Source organism: Eulemur rufifrons, chromosome 8, assembly GCF_041146395.1.
Source record: "Eulemur rufifrons isolate Redbay chromosome 8, OSU_ERuf_1, whole genome shotgun sequence".
Lineage (NCBI taxonomy): Eukaryota > Metazoa > Chordata > Mammalia > Primates > Lemuridae > Eulemur > Eulemur rufifrons.
The window spans coordinates 67,624,285-67,648,196 of NC_090990.1; the positions used below are offsets into that span (position 1 = coordinate 67,624,285).

At 35.8% G+C, this 23,912-nt stretch overlaps 1 protein-coding gene across 2 annotated transcripts in view; it reads right to left on the reverse strand.

Moving 5' to 3' along the window:
* COL24A1 (collagen type XXIV alpha 1 chain) overlaps nucleotides 1-23,912 on the reverse strand; it is a 331,682-nt gene that overhangs the window by 244,893 nt on the left and 62,877 nt on the right. Inside the window, exons 9-11 of one of the 2 annotated variants that reach the window (XM_069478155.1) lie at nucleotides 19,483-19,536; nucleotides 17,753-17,797; nucleotides 1,554-1,607 (exon numbers count right to left, since the gene is read on the reverse strand). In XM_069478155.1, the coding sequence (XP_069334256.1) occupies nucleotides 1,554-1,607; nucleotides 17,753-17,797; nucleotides 19,483-19,536 (153 nt within the window). The remainder of the gene's footprint in view (nucleotides 1-1,553; nucleotides 1,608-17,752; nucleotides 17,798-19,482; nucleotides 19,537-23,912) is intronic. The other variant, XM_069478156.1, reaches the window with a different exon arrangement.

Below are 23,912 nucleotides of genomic sequence, written 5' to 3' on the forward strand. Positions count from 1 at the left end.
TGTATTTGTGCAATATTGACTTCCAGAAAGGACTTTTTCTATTTATTTTCAGGGGTGATTAGCATTACTGCACATTATTTTCCTCTGATTTTTGTATTAATACTTAAATGTTTCATCACATAATACTCTCTTAGCTATATAACTCATGGTTTTAATGAGAATTTTGATATAGCCAAATAATAGTAGGACATGGCACTAATGATACATATAATATCACAAAATGGTCTTATATTTATGTGTTGAGTTAGGTCTTGATATTTTCATATAGACTGGTCAAAATTAGTGAGTAGGATTACAGCACTATGCCTATTGATGGTCAGTGTCAACACTGGGCTTAAATTTCTTATATCCAAATGACAATATTTTGTGAAGACATACAATTTTGGTTTATTTATTAACTCATTTACTAGAAATAAGTTCATACCAAAGTGTCAGAAAGGATTGTATCATGAGCAGAAGAGTAATTAAGGATATAAACTGGATATACTCCTTTGGGTCGAGAAAAAGCAGTTCAATTCTTTGCATGATCCATGGGATACATTGTCTATTACTCTGCTGTATCACATGAAGATTAAGTGGCTTAGCTGTGGTATTATTTTGAAGGTAGTTTCTGCTACCTTTGAAAGAAATGACTTGCTATGTTGACCGAGGGAAAATCTTCACATCTTCTCACCAAAGAAGATTGGATATTTTGATTGTTATTATAGTACATTTAAGCTCTTCAAATATTTCTGCTCTGCAAGGGTATTCACAAGTAATTATAAGAAAATATGGTTTAATTTACTCACTCAAAAAACCCAATATTTGAAAAATTCATTTAGCAAAATATAATCTGGCTTAGTTTCATTTGCAAAAATCACTTTCCAGAAATGAAAATGAAAATTTTGGCCTGATCTGCATACTTACAATGATAGAGTTAAAGGTTCAATTCTCTAATTTCAAACTATATAACAATATAATAATATTATTCAATTCTTTTTTCAATTAATACTGACAGGTGAAGGAATGTAAAGGGAAATCACTGGACTCTATATAGCACTGAAAACTAGATATAACAAAGATATAATGCCAAAACTCCACAATATCTTGATTAACCTTCTTAAGTATAACAAACCATTTTGCAAAGGTTTTATCTTGATTCATACATACCTACGTTTATGAACAGCTATTTCTCATTATGAAATTAAACAGAAATATATCTTCTGAGGCTAAATTCATTAATGGACATTGCACTGCAAAATTAAGACCTATCAAGAATTTATATTCAAATTAAAGATTAGTGAATTATAAAATAAAAATTTCATACTTACATATTTTAATAATTCAATGTATACTTTTTAAAATTTGAATTTAAAATACCCAAGACATTACTTCTTATAACAAAATTCAGTAATATTTAAGAAAGTCTAATTATATTTCTGGCAAGCGATTTTTCTTAATCCTGGTTTACTCACTCAGTAAGATTCTTCCCTGACATCTGAGTTTATGATTCCTGTTGTACGTTATCATAAATATGTCACTTTAGGAAAAATATTTGAAGGAAATAGACTTACCCTTTCTCCTTCAGGTCCCAATTTTCCTGCTTCTCCAGGAGAGCCAATAAAACCCTAAAAGCAAGAAAATAATCCTTATATTATTTCATTTGAATATTTACCCCATAAGTAATCCTAAATAGAAGTACTTCAAGTTTTAATTGAAGTAATATGAAATTATAAAACTTAAAGTATGAATAATATCCCCTCAGCTAACTGCCTTTCTTCCAGAAGTTACAGATCTTTTCATTAAAAAAAAAATGTAGGAGACAGGGGCTTCAAGATGGCTGACTAGTGGCACTTCATAATGCCCTCTCCCAACCAAGACGAACCAAAATAATGAGTAGGTAATCACACTTCAAATAGATCAACCAAGAGAGAACACTGGAATCCAACAGAAAAGTGACAGGAAATACCTAAAGCAAGAAAGGAGAAGGAAGCAAGGCAGCCTGCTCAGCTGGTATCAGCTGGGAGCAGAGTGAGACTCCCAAATATGGGGAAAAGGTAAGTGACAGATCCTCAGTGGTCCATATTCCCATTGTCATCTCCTGCAATCCTAGCCACGAGAGAGCCCCTCTACCCTTGCAGGCTATGAAACTAACATAGGTAGCTGCAATGGCACTGCCACAGGGAGGCTGGGTCCCACACACTCACTGAGACCTATGTAGCAATGGGAAGGCACCATTTTAGAGTCCTAGCCCCAACAGACTGAACTGCCCTGTAGTCCAGTGGCACCAGGGCTAAGGACCAAGAAAAGCAAAGGCTGCTACCCTTGGGACATAGGTATGAAAGACATTGAGCTATTATGTACCCAGAACTGAGGCAGGAGGAATCTGCTACTGCACCAGAGGCTCAGGCATGAGCACTGCGGAGGTTGAAGTAGCATGAGTGGCACATGTGTTATCCACACACCAACCTAGGCTCCAGTCACTGGTGGCAGAACCATTCTCTCCAGTGGAAGGGCAGGAGTGTCCACTGCCACCTCCCAACTAAGCATTCCACAGGTGGCCTGGGAATCACCACACCCGTACCTACTATGGCTAGCACCTATACACACCATCAGGGCATGTGAGGACAAGCCCAACTGGTCTGACTTTGCTAACCCTGATGCCAGAGCACACAGGCAGGGGGCGAGGAGATTTCCCAGACCACTCCACCACTGTTGGCATCTAAATACTACTCCTGGGGGCCTGAGGTTGGACCTACCTACCTGGCCATTACCACTGTAGCTGACACCTATCTACATGCCAGGTCACCTGGAGACTGGCCCATCCAGCACATCGCAACCAATGCCAACACTAGCACACAACACTCAGGACCCAGATGGTCATCCTGCCACTGTCACTGCCATCACCCATGCCACAACAGATGCTCAGAGGATTGAGAACATGCCTGTCTGCCTGGCTCACTGCTGCCACTACCAGCATCTAGTAAGCCACCAGGAGGCCTAAGAATTGGCCCACTCAAACTTGCTAACATTAATGCCAGTGTAAGCTGCCCTGGGGCCCCAAGACAGGCATGCTCAGAACACTGCTGCCACCACTGGGGCAACCAACACCATACATCTTCAGAAGAATGCCCTCCCCTATGCAAGAAAATTCAAAAAATTGGAAGAAGTGACTGTTAGATCAGATGTGCAGATAACTTAAGGACATAGGAAACATGAAAAAGAAAGGAAATAGGATACCTTCAAAGGAACACAATAATCCTCCAGCAGCAGATCCCAATCAAAAGAAATTTAAGAAATTCCAGAAAAAGAATTCAAATTATTGATTCTAAGGAAGCTATTAGAGAATTCTGAAAAACAATACAAAGAAATCAGAAAAAACCACTCAGGATATGAATAAGAAATTTATCAAAGAGATATTATTAAAAAAAGAACCAAACAGAAATTCTAAAACTGAAGAGTTCATTGAATGAAACACAAAATACATTTGAAAGCTTCAACAATAGACCAGATCAAGCAGAAGAATCTCAGAAAGTGAAAACAGTTCTTTTTAAATAACTAAATGAGACAAAAAATTTTTTTAAATATAAAAGAATGAGCAAAGCCTTTGTGACATATGAGACACTATAAAGGTGACAAAATTTTTAAATTTTGGGGGTCCCAGAGTATGAAGAGAGAACAAAAGGTTTAGAAACCCTATTTAACAAAATAAGAGATAAAACTTCCCATTTCTAGCAAGAGATTTATACATGGAGATACAAGAAGCTCTGCGATCACCCAAATAATACAGTGTGAAATGGTCTTCTTCACAGCACATTATAGTCTTTCTATAGTCTTTCTAAAGTCAAAGACAAAATTCTAAAAATGGCAAGAGAAAACCATATAGTCACGTATAAAGAAAGCCCCATCAGACTAACAGCAGATTTCTCAGCAGAAACTTTACATGCCAGGAGAATATGGGATGATGTGTTCAAAGTGTTAAAAGAAAAAAACTTCCAGTCAAGAATACAATATCCAGAAAAATTATTCCTCATATATGAAGTAGAAATAAAATCATTCCCAGATAAGCAAAAACTGAGGGAATTTGTCACCACTAGACATACTTTACAAGAAATGCTCAAGGGAGTCTTAAACTTAGAAGCAAAAGAGTAACATTTACCATCAGGAAAACACATGAAATTATAAAACTCACTGGTAGAGCAAAAACACAAATAAAAAAGATAAAAGACTCAAATGTTTCAACTATAGAAAACCACAGGACCACAATAATGACAATAAGAGAAAAGAAAAGAAAAAAAGAATACACAAAACAATGAGAAAACAATTAACAATATGACAGAAACAAAATTTCACAAATCAATAACCTTGAATGTAAATGGATTAAATTTTCCACTTACAAGATACTGACTGGCTGAATGGATTAAAAAAAGCATGATTCAACTATATGACTGCCTACAAAAAATTCACTCAACTGTAAAGATGCACATAGACTATAAGAAAATGGATGGAAAAGAATATTGCATGCAAATGGAAACCAAAAGTGAGTAGGAGTAGTTACATTTATGTCAGATAAAATAGACTTTAAGTCAAAAATAGTAAAGAGAAACAAAGGAGGTCATTATATAATGAAAAAGGGATCAATTCAGCAAGAGGATATGAAAATTCTAAATATATATGCAACCAACACGGGAGCACACAGGTTCATAAAACGAATATTACTAGACTTAAAAAGAGAGAGAGACTCTGATACAACAATAGTAAAGGACTTCAATATCTCACTCTCAGCATTAGACAGATCATGTAGACAGAAAATCAACAAAGAAACACTGAATTTGAATTGGACTTTAGGCCAAATGGACCTATCAGACATTTACAGAACATTTTAGCCAGCAACTGTACAATACACATTATTCTCATCAGCAGATAGAACATTCTCCAAGAATGACCACATATCAGGCCACAAAGCAAGGCTCAACAAATTTTAAAAATTTGAACTCATATCAAGTATATTCTCAGACCATAATAGAATAAAACTAGAAGTCAATATCAAGAGGAACTTCGGAAAACGTACAAATGCATGAAAATTAAACAACATGAACCCAAATAACCATCAGATAAATGAAGAAATTAAAAATGGAAATAAAAAAATTTCTTGAAACAGATGAAAATGGAAACACTACATACCAAAACCTGCACAATACAGTAAAAGCAGTATAATAAAGTCGATACCAATAAATGCTTAAAGCAAAAAAGTAGAAAGATTTCAAATGAACAATCTAAGGATGCACCTCAAGGAAGTAGAAAAGCAAGAACAAACCAAACCCAAAATTGGCAAAAGGAAAGAAATAATAAAGAACTAAGTGAAATAGATATTAAAAATATATATAAAGGATCGATGAAATGAAAATTTGGTTCTTTGAAAAGATAAACAATATCAATAAAGCACTAGCTTGACTAGCCAAGAAGACAGATGACACAAATAAACAAAATGAGAAATCAAAAAGGAGACATTACAACAGATATCACAGAAATACAAAATCATCAGAGACTATTATGGACAACTTTACACTAACAAACTGTAAAACCTAGAGGAAATGGAAAACTTCCTGGAAACATACAACTTACCAAAATTAAATCAGAAAGAAATAGAAAACATGAACAGACCAATAACAATTAGCAAGATTGATTAGGTAATAAGAAGTCTCCCAAGAAAGAAGAGCCCAGTACCTGATGGATTCATTGTGGAATTCTACCAAACATATAAAATAGAACTAATACTCATCCTTCTCAAACTATTCCAAAAAAGTGAAGAGGAGGCAATACTCCCTGACTCACTCTAAAAAGCCAACATTACCCTGATACCAAAACCAGACAAAGATAGAATAAAAAGAGAAAACTTCAGGCCAGTATCCCTGACGAACATAAACATGAAAATCCTCAACAAAATAATAGAAAACCAAATTCAACAGCACATAAAATAGGTAAACACTCCATGACCAAGTGAGATTTATCTCAGGGATGCAAGGATGGTTTAACATATGCAACTCAATCACATCAACATAATGAGACAAAAACTATATGATTATCTCAATAGATGCAGAAAAAGCATTCACTAAAATCCAGCATTCCTTATGATAAAAACTCTCAGCAAACTAGGCATACTTCAAATTAATAAAGGCCATATATGACAAACCGACAGCTAACATCATACTGAATGGAGAAAAGCTAAAAGCCTTTCCTCTAAGAACCGAAAGTAGACAAGGATATCCACTTTCACCACTCCTATTCAGTATAATCTGGAAGTCCTAGCCAGCACAATCAGGCAAGAGAAAGAAATAAAAGGCATCAAAATCATAAAAGAAGTCAAATAGTCCCTCTTTGTAGATGGCATGATCTTATATTTGGCAAAACCAAAAGACTCCACAAAAAACTCTTAGAGCTAATAAGCAAATACAGTAAAGTTGTAGGATACAAAATCAATATACAAAAATCAGTAATATTTCTATACACCAATAATGATATAGCCAAAACAAAAAGTCGTGAAGGCAATCCCCTTTATAATAGCTACAAAAATTATAAAATATCTGTGAATAAATATCATCAAGGAGGTAAAAGATCTCTGTAAGAAAAAGTACAAAATGCTGATGGAAATAATTGAAGAGGATATGAACAAATGGAAAATACCCTATACTCATAGAACAAAAGAATTAATATTGTTAAAATGACCACACTTCCCAAAGAAATCTACAGATTGAATGCAATTCCTATCAAAATACCAAAGTCATTTTTCACAGAAACAGAAAAAAAAAAATCCTAAAATTCATAAGGAACCAAAAAAGAACCAGAATAGCCAAAACAATCTTAAGCAAAAAGAACAATGCTGGAGGTATCACACTATCTGACTTCAAAATATATTATAATACATGCCATACAAAACAGCATGGTAATGGTATAAAATCAGACACATAAATCAGTGGAACAGAATAGAGAATCCAGAAATAAACCCACACATTTACAACCAGCTGATTATCCACAAAGGTGCCAAGAACATACACTGGATTTTCCCACCCTCTTCAAATTGTATATCCATATGCAGAAGAATGAAACTAGACCCTCATCTATTTTTGATATACAAAAATCAACTCAAGATGGATTAAAGACTTTAAAATAAGACCCAAAACTATAAAAACACTAGCAGAAAACATAGGGAAAACACTTCAGGAAATTGGTGTTGGCAAAGATTTTATGGCTATGACTTCAAAAGCACAAACAACTAAAACAAAAATAAACAAATGAGATTATATTAAGCTAAAAAGCTTCTACACAGCAAAGAAAACAATCCACAGAAAGAAAAGACAACCTGTTGAATGAAAGAAAATATTTGCAACCTATTCGTTTCTACAAGGAACTCAAACAACTCAACAATTTATGAGACTGATGCACTGCTGGCTGCCCTAAAGGGCAACACAACTCAACAATTTAAAAACTTCCATTAAAAAGTGGGGGAAGCATCAATTGATGAGTGGAAAAAGAAAATGTGGTGTATATATATGTATATATCATGAAGTACTACTCAGCCAAAAAAAGGAATAAAATAAGGTCATTTGCAGCAAGTTTGATGGAACTGGAGAACATTATCCTAAGTGAAGTATCTCAGGAATAAAAAAACAAACACCACATGTTCTCATTAATAAGTGGAAGCTAAATTATGGGTATCACATGGTCATAACATGATATGGAGCAGCATTCCCCAACCTTTTTGGCACCATGGACCAGTTTCATGGAAGACAATTTTTCCTTGGACCGGGGGTAGGGGGATGGTTTCAGGATGATTCAAGCACATTACATTGATTGTGCACTTTATTTCTATTATTATACATTGTAATATATAATGAAATAATTATGTAACTCACCATAATGCAGAATCAGTGGGAGCCCTGAGCTTGTTTTCCTGCAACTAGATGGTCCCATCTAGGGGTGATGGGAGACATTGACACCTGAAGTGTGTTGCTTATGTCCAATCTACACCGTAATGTCATTTTGGTTGCTGTCACTGCAGAAAACCCTGCTTCACAAAAATAGGATGTTGGAAATGGAAGCAGGCTTTTCAGTGCTTTTGTTGCAATCTCAGGATCTTCCGCCTTGACTTTAATCCAGAACACATGGAGATCTGAAATTGTCCCAAACATACTTTTATGGCCACCATCATTTGCAGTCTCGAGCAGTTGATTCTCTTCTAGCATGGACAAAGTTGATTCACCTGGCTTATTCACAAACGGGTCGCGGATCCATTCCTTCCCAGTTCAGGGCTCTGTTGTGTTTGGGAAGTAATGCTTCAACTTTCTTGAAAGCTGAGATAGGTGATCATGCACCAGCTGGGAAAAAGAAGGCCCTGGCTCAGTCACTTTCAGAACCTCTACTAATGTTTGAAACATATCAAAAAGCCAATGTTCCCTTGGTGCCCCCATAATTCCAGTTTGGCTTTGAACGCAGCCACTTTATCTGCCCACTTGAACACAGTTGCTGTTCTCCCCTAAAGTGACAGATTGAGTTCACTGATCAGGTTGAATATGTCACACAAGTAAGCAAGTTTTGCAACCCATTTGGTGTCACTGAAATGTGCTGCCATTGGTGACTATTTTTCTTTTTCTTTTTCTTTTTGTTGTGGGGGAGACAGAGACTCATTCTATTGCCCTGGATAGAGTGCAGTGGTGCCATCATAGCTCACTGCAGCCCCAAACTCCTGGGCTCAAGCAATCCTCCTGCCTCAGCCTCCCCAGTAGCTGGGAATACAGTCGCGTGCCACAACGCCCAGCCAATTTTTCTATTTTTAGTAGAGATGAGTTCTCACTTTTGCTCAGGCTGTTCTCGAACTGCTGACCTCAAGAAATCCTCCTGCCTCAGTCTCCCAGAGTACTAGGATTATAGGAGTGAACGAGCGCACCCGGCTGTGACTGCTTTTCTAAAAGAAATCTCTGAAGCAGCTCTCATAACTCAAAAACTCAGGCCAGTGATCTACCTTTAGAAAGCTATCTCACTTCTGTGTACAAGAGAAGACGTGTTCTCTGTGTCCATCTCCTCACAGAGCTGCACGAACAGATGTGAGTTAAGGGCATGTACTTTAATGTGGTTGATAACTTTAATTACATCCTGCAAAACATTGTTTGGTTCAGGTGACATTTTTCGGCTAGCCAGCATTTCTCTATGGATGTCAGTACATAGACTCACATTCAGAAGTGAATCCAGAAAGCCATCTAGTCATGGCAGCCACTCCATTGGTGCATACACAGACACAAAATGACCAATTCAGTTTTCCTAATATGTAATCATTCAAAGACTTGAATAGTTCTACAGCTGTGGTGTTGGCTGGCAACAAAAGTGCACATAACATATCCTCATGCAGATCCTCCTGGAAAGTATATTGCACAAAACCAAACATTGTTGCCTGTTGTCAACATTGGTAGACTCGTCAACATTGGCAGACTTGTCAACTTGGATTGCGTACCACAGTGACTCATCAATCTCTTCTAACAACTGTGCCTCAACATCTTCTGCTATTTCATCAATTCATCATCTAGCTATGGTGTTCACCAAAAGAGGAACATGTGCCACCTTTGAACCATAGCCTCTCCTAAAAGTTCATAGCAAATGTACTTAGCAGCAGGCAAGATCAACTCTTCACCAATAGTAAAGGGCTTCTTAGCTTTAGCAATGTGATTACCCATTAAGAATGATGATTTCAGTGCAGACACATTTGATGAAGTGGTGGCCTTCAATAATTGCTTCTGTTCTTCATGCTCACATTTTTTTCTTTTGAAAAACTCCAAACACTTGTGTTTTAATTCAGAGTGCTTGGTCTCCACATGACAAAGCAGTTTTGAAGGTTTCATACCTTTGTTGGATAGCTGGTCACCACATATTATAGAAAGCAGACATGGAGAATGTGAATCACCTGTTGCAATGAACCTGTAATTTAAGTGGGACTCCTGATATTTTCTTTTAAATGCGGTTTTCATTTTGTTGACAGTATTAGAGTCTTCTGCTGTCTCAACATTAGGTCTTTCCCCCTTTTCACAGAAGCTCTGCAGCGACATTTGTTTTTTACTCATTTTTGCTAGGGTTAGCTTGTGGCCTTACCAAAACTGTGACTGAGACAAATGTGCAGTGCAGGAAAGAGGCATGGATGGAAGCTGTAAATAAAATAATGCGTGGGCCACGTGCAGATTAAAATAATTGTTGGATTCTGACTTAAAGCCTGCCACCAGATGCAGCTGTAAAATTGAAGTACGTCAACTCACTTGCCACTATAAAGCCTGCCACCAGATGCAGCTAAACTGTCACTTGTCAGTCACAACTAGGGGTTTGATATGAGTCTGCAAGCCATTGATTTATTATGGTCTCTGTGCAGTCAGACCTCTCTGCTAATGATAATCGGTATTTGCAGCCACTCCCCAGTGCTAGCATCACCACCTCAGGTCCACCTCAGATCTTCAGACATTAGATTATCATAAGAAGTGCGCAACCTAGACCCCCTGTATGTGCAATTTACAGTATGGATCATGCTCCTATGAGAATCTAATGCTTCAGCTGATCTGAGAGGAAGCGGAGCTCAGCTGGCGATATCAGCTATCGGGAGCAGCTATAAATACAGACGAAGCTTTGCTTACTCACCCGCTGCTTTTGTGACAAGATAGCAACTTCTAATGAAGCTGGCAGCAGCCAAATTAATGAAGAAGTCATTAGGTGGAGAATCAGGGAAGTAATTCAGCAACAAGTAACATGAGAGTTGCCCAACCTGTGTATCATCTAGTTCCACAAAATGCATATAAGATTATAGCCTATAGGAAGGGGTTGGTTTTATTTTGCTTGTTACTATTTTCCTTTGGGATGGGTATGGTGGTCTGGAAATCTTTCATGACAGTGTATGACTGTCAGATTAATTCATTGAACAAATATTGTGCATTTACAATGCACTAGGCACTGCCCTAGGCCCCGGGAATGAAGAATAAAGCAGGGCAGGCCGAAGTCCTCAGAGTGTTCAGGTTCTCACCTGGGAGACCAGACTGACAGCTAAACAGACATCACAAGATAGCCGTTTTCTGCCTACCACCCACCACCCAGGAGCTTGGGAGACCATTCATAGGGCACCTAACAAATTCTTGGGAAGGTTTCATAGTAGGGGGGACATCTAAGCTTAGGGGTGGGGAACCTGCGGCCTCAAGGCCACACGTAGCCCTCCAGATCCCCAAGTACGGCCCCGTGACTGAATCCAAACTTCACAGCACAAATCTCTCTATTAAAAGAATTTGTTCTGTAAAATCTGGACTCAGTCAAAAGGCCACACTCAAAGATCCAGAAGGCCACATGTGGTCCCAAAACCTCAGGTCCCTTAGTCCTTAATGTGGCTAGAGTTGGCCAAGTGAACCAGATTGGGGTGGGGGAAGGAACTCGAGGTGAGGGTGCGGAGGTGAAAGCAGGAGAGGGGCTCAGTTGCTTGTAGTTTATTTGATTTGTCAAGCACAGAAGGGATATGCTCACTGGCATGCACAGGCTGCTAGGAGTGGAAAGTGGCAGATTTTTTAGGCTATGAAAACAAACTCTTAGAGATAATGAGCTAGGCTTGAAGACAACAAGTTGAGTCCCAGGTGCTTAATTAAACAAAACAAAAGGGACAGTTGTGCCGCGAGTTTTCTCAGGGGCAATTATGTGCTGTGAGTTTATTTTTCTTTACTTTCTGTTTGATAGTTTATCTTTCTCTGTTAGCTACTTTATTAACAAGGCCACCCTATCAGTAACCACTGATAGAAATATAGAAAACAAATAATAAAGTTGGATTTGATAAAAAGAGAATGAGTTTTGTTAGACATTTTGAATTTGTGGTCACGATGAGGCATTCAAACGTAATTATCTTAGCAAGAAATTGGAGATATGAGATTTATAGAGAGAGTTCACATAGAAATAAAAGATTTGAGGGACAGAGATATCTGAAGCCTTAAATGTAGACTAGAGCTCTAAGGAGCAAATAAAGAGAAAAATTACCACTGAGGTTGAAATAGGGGTGGGAGAAGAAGCAAAGATTTTTGGATATACAGAAAACCAAAGTACAAAAGAATGTGAAATAGAAATACAGAATATTACTCAGCTATAAGAAATAATGAAGATACGACATCTCTATGGTTCTCCTGGAGAGAGTTGGAATCCATTATATTAAGTGAAGTATCCCAAGAATGGAAAAACAAGCATCACATGTACTCACCAGAAAATTCGTTTCCCTGATCATCACCTAAATACACATCTGGGAACGACACCAATCGGATATCAGACTGAGGTGGGGAGTGGGGGAGGGGATGGGTGTATGCCTACCAATGAGTGCATTGCGCACCCTTTGGGGAATGGTCACGCTTGAAGGTGCTGACTCGGGAAGGGGGGGTGGGGAAGGGAGGGATATATACCTACATGATGGGTGCAACGCGCACTATCTGGGGAACAGACACGCCTGGAGCTCTGACTTGGGGAGAAAGGCGGTACATGGGCAACGTATGTAACCTGCAATTCTGTATCCCCCATAACAATAAGACGAAATAAGAAAAAAAAAAAAAAAGAAATACAGGAGGCCATTTTTACTAAGTTCTAAATAAAGTCTACTTATTTTGAATCAGAGAATGAGTAACTTTTCAGAGTAAATGCTTCCATAATAATAAACACTAAAGAATTCAGGCATTTAAAAAGTAAATGCTATTTGAACACCCATAGCAGGATTATTCACAATTATCAAAAGGTGGAAGCAACCTAAATGTTCATCAACAGATGAATAAATAAACAAAATGTTGTATATACATACAATGGAATATTATTGAGCCTTAAAAATGAGGAATTCTGACACCCACTACCACATGGATGGACTTTGAAGACAATTATGCTAAGCCAATCACAAAGGAACAGATATTGTATTATTCCACTTATGTGAAGTACTTAGCATAGTCAAATTAATAGAGACACAAAATAGAATGGTGGTTGCCAGGGGTTGGAGGTGGTAGGGTGAGGGATGGGAAGTTGTTTATTGGGTACAGAGTTTCCATTTGGAAAGAGAAAAAAAAATTCAAGATGGATGGTGGTAATGCTTGTATAACAATGTGAATGTACCTAATGCTACTGACTGTACACTTAAAAGGAGTTTAAATGGAAAATTTTATGTTCTGTATATTTTACCATAATTTTTTTTCGAAAAAGAAAGAAAGAAATGTCTCAGGAATCATTTCTATGGTTCCTATAATAAGAACTTTGGGAGAGATTTAGTTCCTGAGTATGAAAGCTGGTTAAGTATAGCCATACTAAGAAGAACATTTTTCTTTGAATAGGAAGAACACCTAAAATGCCCTTATGTTCTATACACTGCATGAAAAGGCAAAAAATAAAATTAAAAAGAGAGAGCATTAGTTCCCTTATATTTCACTTTAACACAGTGTAACAACTATAACTTGCTTACTTGAAAGCCAAGCATCTTGAGAATGTAAAATGCTTCCTTTAAAATGTTTCTTTTAAAATGAAGCATACAAAAGTATTTCTGATACTAAAGCATTTAGGATTATGATGACAAGCTCCGTGCATTTTCAGAGTCATCAGTTACAGATGACTTCAAATGTAAAATCATCTAACTTTTGTTTTAATATATCCAAACAGGAGTTTTGGTTGTAAACAAAAGAAACAGATACCACAACTCCTGTATACTTATCAGTGAACTAGATAATGAACTGAGAATGCAAGAGGTGAAGTCAGACCTCTACTCAACATAGTCTGTACAGAGCATAAACACAATATTTTACAATTAGAGATTTTAAAGGCAACAATGCTATGAGAAATTACTTAATTACTTACAAATAAACTGTCAGCAGTACAAATAAAGAAATCAAACAGGGTTGTGGTCATTCTCCAAATAGCACCACTAAACCACAGTTCAGTGTGTAATGAAACAAAGAACACAAAAAAAAATAATAATGCCACATATGCTTTTGCTTTTTGGAGTGAAGGCTATAGATGCAGTTAGAAGCAATTTTGTGTCACCAGGAGGACCACTAAAGGGTCAAGAGAGGTCCTACACACTTTCACTTTTTGAGATACTTTGCATATTATTACATATAAAAATGCCAAAGAAGGGCTAGAAAATTATAATCTATTTTAAATGTTTACATTTGACAAAGTAGTTCTCTTAATATCAAAAATAAAATCAAATAACCATATCAGTCAAAAGATAATTTATCACATGATTCATAAAAATATTCACATATAATGCAGAACATGATATTGTCCAGTAACAGGACACAAAATGAATGAAAAACATCTTATAATTCTGTGTGTTTCTGTGATTTTTGTTTTTTTAACCAAATTTAGAGTTAATATAAAAAGTCTACATTTAAGACCTTTTGTGAACGTAAAATGCCCTCCTGATTCCACCAACACCTCCAAAGGATAATTTTCAAGTTAAACTATAAAATATGGAAATGTCTCCTTAATGTATACATTTCTATATAAATGATAATTAGTTATTATTTTATTATTGTCTAAAATGACTAATTACAGGCTTAAATCAATCAGAACAATATTAGATTGTGATTTTTTAAAAAAATCACTATTATGCTATTATGAAGCTGGCTGTGAAAACCTAAAAGTATAACTTAAAAGGCCTACACAATAATTTTCAATACAAATGGGAAAAAACCAACAAGAAAAAGATGTATAATACAATGCAAAAATGGTACAAAGAAGAATTCAGAAAGTATTAATCCATAAATCCCTGAAGTAAGATGAGAAAACACAATAAGAGTAACCTGTACAGTGCCAAATATACCTTGTATACATGTCTTGGAGTTATTAGCTCATGCATAGAAGAAATTCCCAAATTCAAACAATAATTATAGAATCTGCATAGTAAGTATATGCCATATGTTAGACACTGTGCTTTAAGAATGCTAATCTCATTTAATTTTCACAACTACCTGAAAAGTCAGTTTCATTATCACCTTTTAATAAGATAATAAAAATGAAGCACAGAGGAGTTGAATGATATCTAAAGTCAGAAAGCTAGTAAAAGCAAATGCAACAAAAACAAAAATAGACAAATGAGACATAATTAAACTAAAAAGTTTCTGCACAGCAAAAGAAATAATCAACAGAGTAAATGGACAACCTACAGAATGGGAGAACATATTTGCAAACTATGCATCTGACAAAGGACTAATATCCAGAATCTACAAGGAACTAAAACAACTCAACAAGAAAAAAACAACCCCATTAAAAAGTAGGTGAAGGGCATGAACACACATTTTCCAAAAGAAGACATATAAATGGCCAACAAACATGAAAAAATGCTCAACATTAATAATATTAAAAGAAATGCAAATTAAAGTCACAGTGAGATACCATCTTATACCAGTCAGAATGTGTATTACTAAAAAGTCAAAAAACAATAGATGTTGGCAAAGATGCAGTGAAAAAGGGAGCCCTTATACACTGCTGGTGGGAATGTAATTAGTACAACCTCTATGAAAAACAGTATGGAGATTTCTCAAAGAATTAAAAATAGACCTACCATTTGATCCATCAATTCTACTACTGGGGATCTACCCAAAGGAAAAGAAATTATTATAGCAAAAAGATACCTGTACTTGTGGGTTTATTGCAGCACTATTCACAATTGCAGCACTATTTCACAAAGATATGAAATCAACCTAAGTGTCCACCAGTGGATAACTGGATAAAGAAAAAGTGGTATATATACACATACACCATGGACTACTACTTAAACATAAAAAAGAATGAAATTATGTCTTTTGCAGCAACATGGATGGAACTGGAGGCCACTATCTTAATTGAAATAACTCAGAAACAGAAAGTCAAATACCACATATTGTCACTTGTAATTAAGAGTTAAATAATGTGTACACATGAACACAGAGAGTGCAATAATAGACACCGGACACTCAGAAAGGTTGGTGGTGGGGCAGGAGTCGGGTAAGGGATGAGAAATTATCTAATGGATACAATGTACACTATTCAAGTGATGGTTACACAAAAAGCCCAGACTACCAATATGCAATATATCAATAACAAAACTACACTTGTACAGTTAAATAAATCTATACAAATAAAAATATAACCTTAATTTTAAAAGAATTTTTAAGAAAAAAAAAAGGGAGCCTGTCTAACTGCACAGCCTATGTTCTTGACCACTAGTTCATTCTTGCTTCCGAAATCCAAGTTGACACATGCTTTCAGTTTGATTTCTAGTAAAAATAATACAACTTTTCCCCATTATATTTTTACTTAATGCAAGGACAAAGACAGAATGATATAGTGTAAAGAAAAGAGTACAGAGCTAACAGTGAAAAGATCTTGGTTCTCATTTTAGCCATCTATACCTGTGGTCCCCAACCCACGGGCCATGGACTGGTGCTGGTCCATGGCCTATTAGAAACTGGGTGGCACAGCAAGAGGTGAGCAGCAGGTAAGTGACCAGAGCTTCATCTGTATTTACAGCTGCTCCCCATTGCTCACATCACCACCTGAGCTCCGCCTCCTGTCAGCATTAAATTCTCATAGAAGCATGATCCCTGCTGTAAACTGTGCATGCAAGGGATCTAGGTTGCACACTAGAGAATCTAATATCTGATGAGCTGAGATGGAGCTGAGGTGGTGATGCTAGTGCTGGGGAGTAGCTGCAAATACAGATTATCATTAGCAGAGAGGTCTGACTACACAATAAATGTAATGTGCTCGAATCATTCCAAAACTATCCCCCTACTCCCTGTTGGTCCATGGAAAAACTGTCTTCCATGAAATTGGTCCCTGGTACCAAACAGATGGGGACTGTTGATTTATACATTTGACAAATCAATTAAGTTCCTTAGCTTACTATTTTATCTCTGTAAAATGGGGATGATGGCTTGTTCTCTTACTTCACAGGATTGATGAAAAAAATAAATGAAGAAAATACATATGAAAGTATTTGAAAATGTTTAATAATTTTTTAAAATTTAAGGCATCATTATTTCACATATTGTTTAAATACTTTATGCTTTACTTATTTCTAAATGGTAGTTTAGATAACATAAGGCAAATGTAAACTATAGAAAATGAGTTGTTAAAAATAAAAAATTTTAAAACAAAAATTTTGGTTTACTTTTACTAAATTTTCCTAGAACTAGCTCTGATTTTAATTTGATTATATAAATATATTTGATTTTACATGTTATATATAACAGCAATTTTTTTTTACTCCCTTAATGATTAAAAGTGACTAACATTTCCATTAATGATTTTGAAGTGGAATGGGAGGTTCTTAATATGATAAGCTTCTGTCCCTCTTTGCAGATATTTCTTTACTCTTGACAGTTTTTGTATGATAAAATTATCTCAGCCTTGAACTACTATGAACTTCTTTACCTCTTCATATTTTTTCATCATGACTTCTTAGGTCTATATATGTTCAAATATAAGTAATACTACAAATGTTTATAGGGTACATTCCAACCTGTCACATGTTATGAAAGTAGTAGAAATTAATAGAAAATAATGATGCAAAACCTAGCCCTATGAGACTGTTTTCTGTAACCATAAAAGTGAAAATAACTACTGTTTTAAACAAGTGTATTCTTTTCAGGCCAAACTTACACTAAATTTAAAGCTCCTAAAAAAGAGTAAAAATAATAAGTATTTATATATTTCATTCTACTTTTATGCGAGCATGCTTAACAAAATGATGAAAACGCTTACTTACTCGTACACCTTTAGGACCTGGATTACCTTCTGGTCCAGCTAAACCCTAGTGTGAACAAAAGACAGTGACATCATACTACAGTACTTTTTGAAGAGTTTTATAAACAGAGTAATAAAAAGGGTATATAAAGAGGTATCATTTTCAAAACTATAAAATTCAGAACTCTGTTTACCTAAAGAAGATTACAAATGTTCAAGGAATTTTAGAATTTTAGAACCAGAAGAGGCACTAAATATAATCTGTATACAAATATATTTTAGATATCTAAATAAAGTACATATATTGTCTGGTATAAAAACATTTTTAATTAAATTATTTCTCATTGAAAACTATCTGTGTCGGCCGGGCGCGGTGGCTCACGCCTGTAATCCTAGCACTCTGGGAGGCCGAGGCGGGTGGATCGCTCGAGGTCAGGAGTTCGAGACCAGCCTGAGCAAGAGTGAGACCCCGTCTCTACTAAAAATAGAAAGAAATTATCTGGCCAACTAAAATATATATATAGAAAAAATTAGCCGGGCATGGTGGCGCATGCCTGTAGTCCCAGCTACTCGGGAGGCTGAGGCAGTAGGATCGCTTAAGCCCAGGAGTCTGAGGTTGCTGTGAGCTAGACTGACGCCACGGCACTCACTCTAGCCCGGGCAACAGAGCGAGACTCTGTCTCAAAAAAAAAAAAAAAAAAAAAAAAAAAAACTATCTGTGTTGTTTGAAAACATTTCTAATTACTTATTCTAAAATTACTGGCTGGGCAAGGTGGTTTACATCTTTAATCCTAGCACTTTGGGAGGTCAAGGCAGGAGGATTGCCCAGAAGTTTGAGGTTACAGTGAGCTATGATCAGGCCACTGCACTCCAGTCTGGGCAACAGAGGGAGACCCTATCTCAAAAAAAGAAAAAAGATAATTACATAAATTTTTAAAAATATGAATACATTTTAATCTTCAGATCAATGTCCATATGTTTAAGTATTCATATTTTATATTTTTCAGATAATATACCATCACTTGATGGCAGGAGTTTAATATACAATATGTCCAGGTATTGTTAAAGGCTTAAAAATGGAATTTTGTTAACAATAGATTGTTTTTTTATGATTTTATTTCTCTCATTCTTGAAAATAAAAGAGATTATAAATGTGATTTTATACATTTAATTAATTAATTTTAAAAGCAATACATTCATGAAAACCTAGGAAAGAAAACTTGCTTATTAATCTATATCAAGCTGTTAAAGTTAAAAATTAGAGGGGAATAAATATGAGATTATTAGAATGAATTTTTAAAACAGTATACAAAGAACTGAATTCAGTTCAGATAAAAGTATTTGGCAGTGGCATACTGTTTCCTAAGTTTTTATAACTGTCTTGTTAAAAAATGACATTTGTTATAGAGTCTTAACTCTGACTTCATTTTGGTCAGTGGCAGTATTATAAAATCAGCATCAGGGCTATTTTAAGATCTTATTAAGCACTTGGTCATTTTAATTTTGAAGGTTCCACTGTACATCACATCAATCATGTTTAAAAGATCCACTCCCATTTTAAACAAAACTTTCTGCAGGAAAATTTTTAAAGGGTTTTTACAACTTTGATTTTGAAATTATTTCTCTATGAGTAATTCGTTGTTTAATAAAAATATACCAGCTGTCACTTGAACATTAATTCTCAAAATTAGAACACACAATGTATTAATGAAGAGGTGTATAAAAGGACATGTGTAGATATAGTTACTGCACCTGCCTGCCAGGATAACCAGGTGAACCAATATTACCAGCAAATCCTGGAATTCCCTGAAATAAAAAATGAAATAAATAAAACAGTACAACAAAGCCAAAGAAAGCCCAAGGAAACAAATTTGGTGTATTTATAATATACAAGTTTGGAAAGAATATTTTCCCATAAAAATACTGAGTCCTGCACATGGTTTATCTGACTGATATCACCTGTTTGAAGGAAAATGGGCCAAAATTCCTAAATAAAAATAAATAATGTTTTCAGATTAGGGCCCTAAATGAGACATTGATCATTAGTAATTATAAATCTGGGATGGAAAAATCCAGTGCTACATAACTAAACAAGACATTTATCCTAGATGAAGATCTGGTACATTTCTTAATAACCAGTAACTTTTTGATCAAATTCCATCTTGTCTCGATCATTCTGCAACATTCCTTAACTGAACATGAGCCTCAGAAGACCAAGAGGGACAGTAAACTTCAAAACCAATTTCTTCTTCCTTCCAAAAATAAGATTAACCTTACAGCAAGTCTGATGAAGTAAATGGATATTAAGTGGTCAATTATCTTTATCATGTTATGGGTCTATCTGAAAATTCACATAGTAAATTTGAACAGTGCTATGGACTGGATGTTTGTGTGTCCTCGAAATTCATATGGTGAAACCTAACCCTAATGATAATGCCTAATGGTATTAGGAGGTGGGGCCTTCAGGAAGTAATTAGGTCATGAGGGTGGAGCCCTCATGATGGGATAAATGCATTTATATTAAGAGGCCAGAGAGATAGGTAGCTCTTTTTCCACCATGTGAGGATACAGTGAAAAGTCAGCAGTCTGTAATCCAGAAGAGGGCCCTCATCACAACTCAACCATACTGGCACACAGATCTCAAGCTTTCAGCCTCCAGAACCATGAAAAATAAATTTCTGTTGTTTATGAGCCACCCAGTCTATGGTATTCTGTTATAGCAGCTCAAACTGACTTAGACAGATGATAAACGCAATTGGAACTGACAGCTTTGTATTCTTGATTTAAAACAAGGTTTGCTCAAGGAAGGCTGACAGATGGAGACCCAAAGGAATAAGAAAACTGCTGCAGAACTGGATGGTAAAGTGAAACAAAATAGCTCCTTTTTTTTTTTTTTTTTTTTGCTTTATTTCATTGATATGTTTTTCATGCATTCATCAGTTTATTCAGAATTTAGGTCTATTAAATAATTCCTTTTTCCTGAGACAGGGTCTCACTCTGTTGCCCAGGCTGGAGTGCAGTGGCCTGATCATAGCTCACCTCAGCCTCCCAAGTAGCTGGGGCTACAGGCATGGGCTACCACACCCATTAATTTTTTTTTTAAATTTTAGTAGAGACAGGTTCTCTCTATGTTGCTCAGGCTGTCTTGAACTCCTGGGCTCACGTGTTCCTCCCATCTAAGCCTCCCAAAGTGTTGGGATTACAGCGACTGTACCTGGCCTATTAAATAATTCTTGAACAAAGAAATTGCCAGAAGAATGTGTATTGAGCTGCCTTTACTTAACTTAAAATGGTGACAACAATGGCAAGTTTTCTAGCTTCCTCATTTATCATGTAAACTTCATTTCCTGCTTGTTGTTTTTGTAAAAGAGATAATAAAATAGCACTTTGTCCCTCTACTCCAAAGTAGATAGAAGATTGTTACTTCTCATTTAATTATAGAAACACTAAATCTCCTAAAAATTTAGAAAAATCTATAGAAAGAGCAGATCAAGGAAAAGGCAAATGAAGGATCATAGTTGAGGGTTTCTTCTCTCACTTTTCTCAGAATTCATCTCTCAATTTTATTCTCTCTCGTTTCTCTCCCTCATCTCCCCTTCCCTTGCCTTGATCCAACAATTAGCATTTACTGAGCACTTTTTTATGTGCCAAGCACTTTGTATCTGCTTTGTATCTATGAGACAGATACTATTTTCTCCATTCTACATTTGAAGAAACTAAGATACAGAGGAGTATCTGGACAATTTAACAGAATGTGAATAAACAGCCTTCTAAGGATTACAGAATAAAGAAATTCTGGTTTACATGTAGAGAGATTATATCCCATGAATTTCAGAAACATACTTATGTACTATATATTACCTTATTAATATTATATACTACATATTTTATTCCTAGAACATTTACTGAACACTTATCATGTACCAGGCACTATTTCAAGTATTTTATATGTATTATATGCTCAAAAACCCTATAAGGTAAATATCATTATCCCTAGATTACAGATGAGAAAAAATGAGACATAAGGTACTTAAGTCGTCAGTTCAAGGTCACTCAGCAAGTGAATAGGATGCCAGGATTAAAGTCAGCAAATCTAATTTCAGAGACCACCATTCAAGGCTGCTGCCCTGGTGTGGGTTTGAAGTGCAAATAACGTCCAATAGCACTCCAGGGAAAGTCCTCTGATTATGAGATTTGCTCCAGTATATTTACAACTGCCTTCCTTTATACCCCATCCAATTAGAAAATACACTGGCCTATATCCAGACATTCACAAAACCTTATATTTGGGTATGCCAATAGAAAGGAGTGAAACAAATTTAAAAGGCTGTTTTTATTCTGTAGGCTAATGCCAAACACCATTCCTTTCCCATTCCTTTCCTAGTCAAAGTAGGTTAACTGACTTCAATAAAAAGCCAATCTGTTATAGAATATAAGTGAAATCTGATTTTGAATGGGTTTTCATAGAAGGTGTTAAGGTAACATATAGAGATCTAACTAATACAACCCAGCTGCACAGAGAAAGACACAAAAGAATTCCACTCAATGTCTAAGTTTTGCTACACTAGAATAGCAGTGAGCAAGACTGTAGCATGGTCTTTATAAGGCATAAACATATTCTGAGCCAACTACATGCTAAAATCACTGCAACCACCATAGAAACTCAAAACAAACACCATGACTCAAATCATTCTGCACTTAAAGATAGATTTAAAGAAAAGTTGGCTCATTCGAATCTGTAGATTGGATGGAGGAACAGAGATACAGTTACATCACCAGCACCTTGAGAAATTAGGAGCAGGAAATTAGGAAGCCTGCCCCAATCTCAGTTCTCACTCTGAGCATTAAAACACGTGCTCTGAGTCAGTGAGACTTCATTCAGAATGCCAGCACTGCTACTATGAGTCCTATTCATACCTCAGTTTTTTTATTAGTAAAATAGAATAATAACACCCAGGTCACAGGATTATTGTGTGGAGAAAATAGAATGTGTAGGAATATATTTAAAAGTGGAGGTAACTACAATAACTTAGTGTTTCTTGGCATTAAATTAGTTAACATATATAAAATATTGAATAAATAATATGTTACTAGAAGTTGGTATCGGGAGTACAGTCTGACAAATAATAAGGGTTCAGTAAATGACAGCTCCTATTATGAGAGCTCACACAGATGATGTAATTACCTTTCCAAGTGTTTGCTGACCGATTTCTAGATAATTTATAAATTTTCAAGAAGTGAATGTCTTCTAGCAAATCAGTCATGCTCCTCTTAATGTCCACAGAATTTTCACAGTTAAAATGTAAAATTATTTTAGTTGATCCTCAAAGTTAACACAAATTTTGCCTCTTTTTTTTCTGGAAACAAATAGAATAAAAAGCAAAAACTGATTCCCAAATACATTTTCCAGCCTTTAAAACTAATTTTAGACTCTTCTAAAAAGTATACTATCCTCAGAATAATAACACGTATAACCCCAGAACTAGGTTATGGAGCAGTTGTGAGAGAACTGGTCAGTACTGACACATGGCCAATTTTTCATTTACTTGCAAAGTATCAAATTACCTTCATTGGAATCCACACATTTCTGCCAAAGCAGTATTCTGGGGATTTTTTTTCCTCTCCAGGGACTAATCCCTATCACCCTTCTTATTTTTTCCCCCTAAATGCTCAAATGCTTTTCAGCACTTGTTTGATGTTCAGGAAACTAAGACTGCACCTGTTGGAGATACATCTATCACTTTGCTGGCCATGTCTAGTAATTAACAACCTTAAAAAATTGTGCTTCAGAGACTGACCCGAAGGTACTGTCTCACTTAACGTGAATGAAAGAGAAAATTGGCTTTGTTTCCTCATTTATGTCTTTCCCTCAGGTATCATTATTTATCATGTATCTTCCTGAATCTCCTTTTAGGGCTTCCTGAGACTCTTTGCTGATTCTTTAATAATGGTATCCATCACCTTAGTCAGTTTCTAATCTCCTCCCTTTTTCACTGTTTTATTCATACTGGCCTGGTACACACTATATTGAAAACGAGAGATATGACTTTATTTTTTCTTAGATGACATAATAATATATACTATTTTCTGGTGAGAGAGAGAAACAATAGCATGATCAAAATCTAAATAGTTCCAAAACTATTCTGAGTTTTAAATAGTGTATATGTGCATTACAGATAACA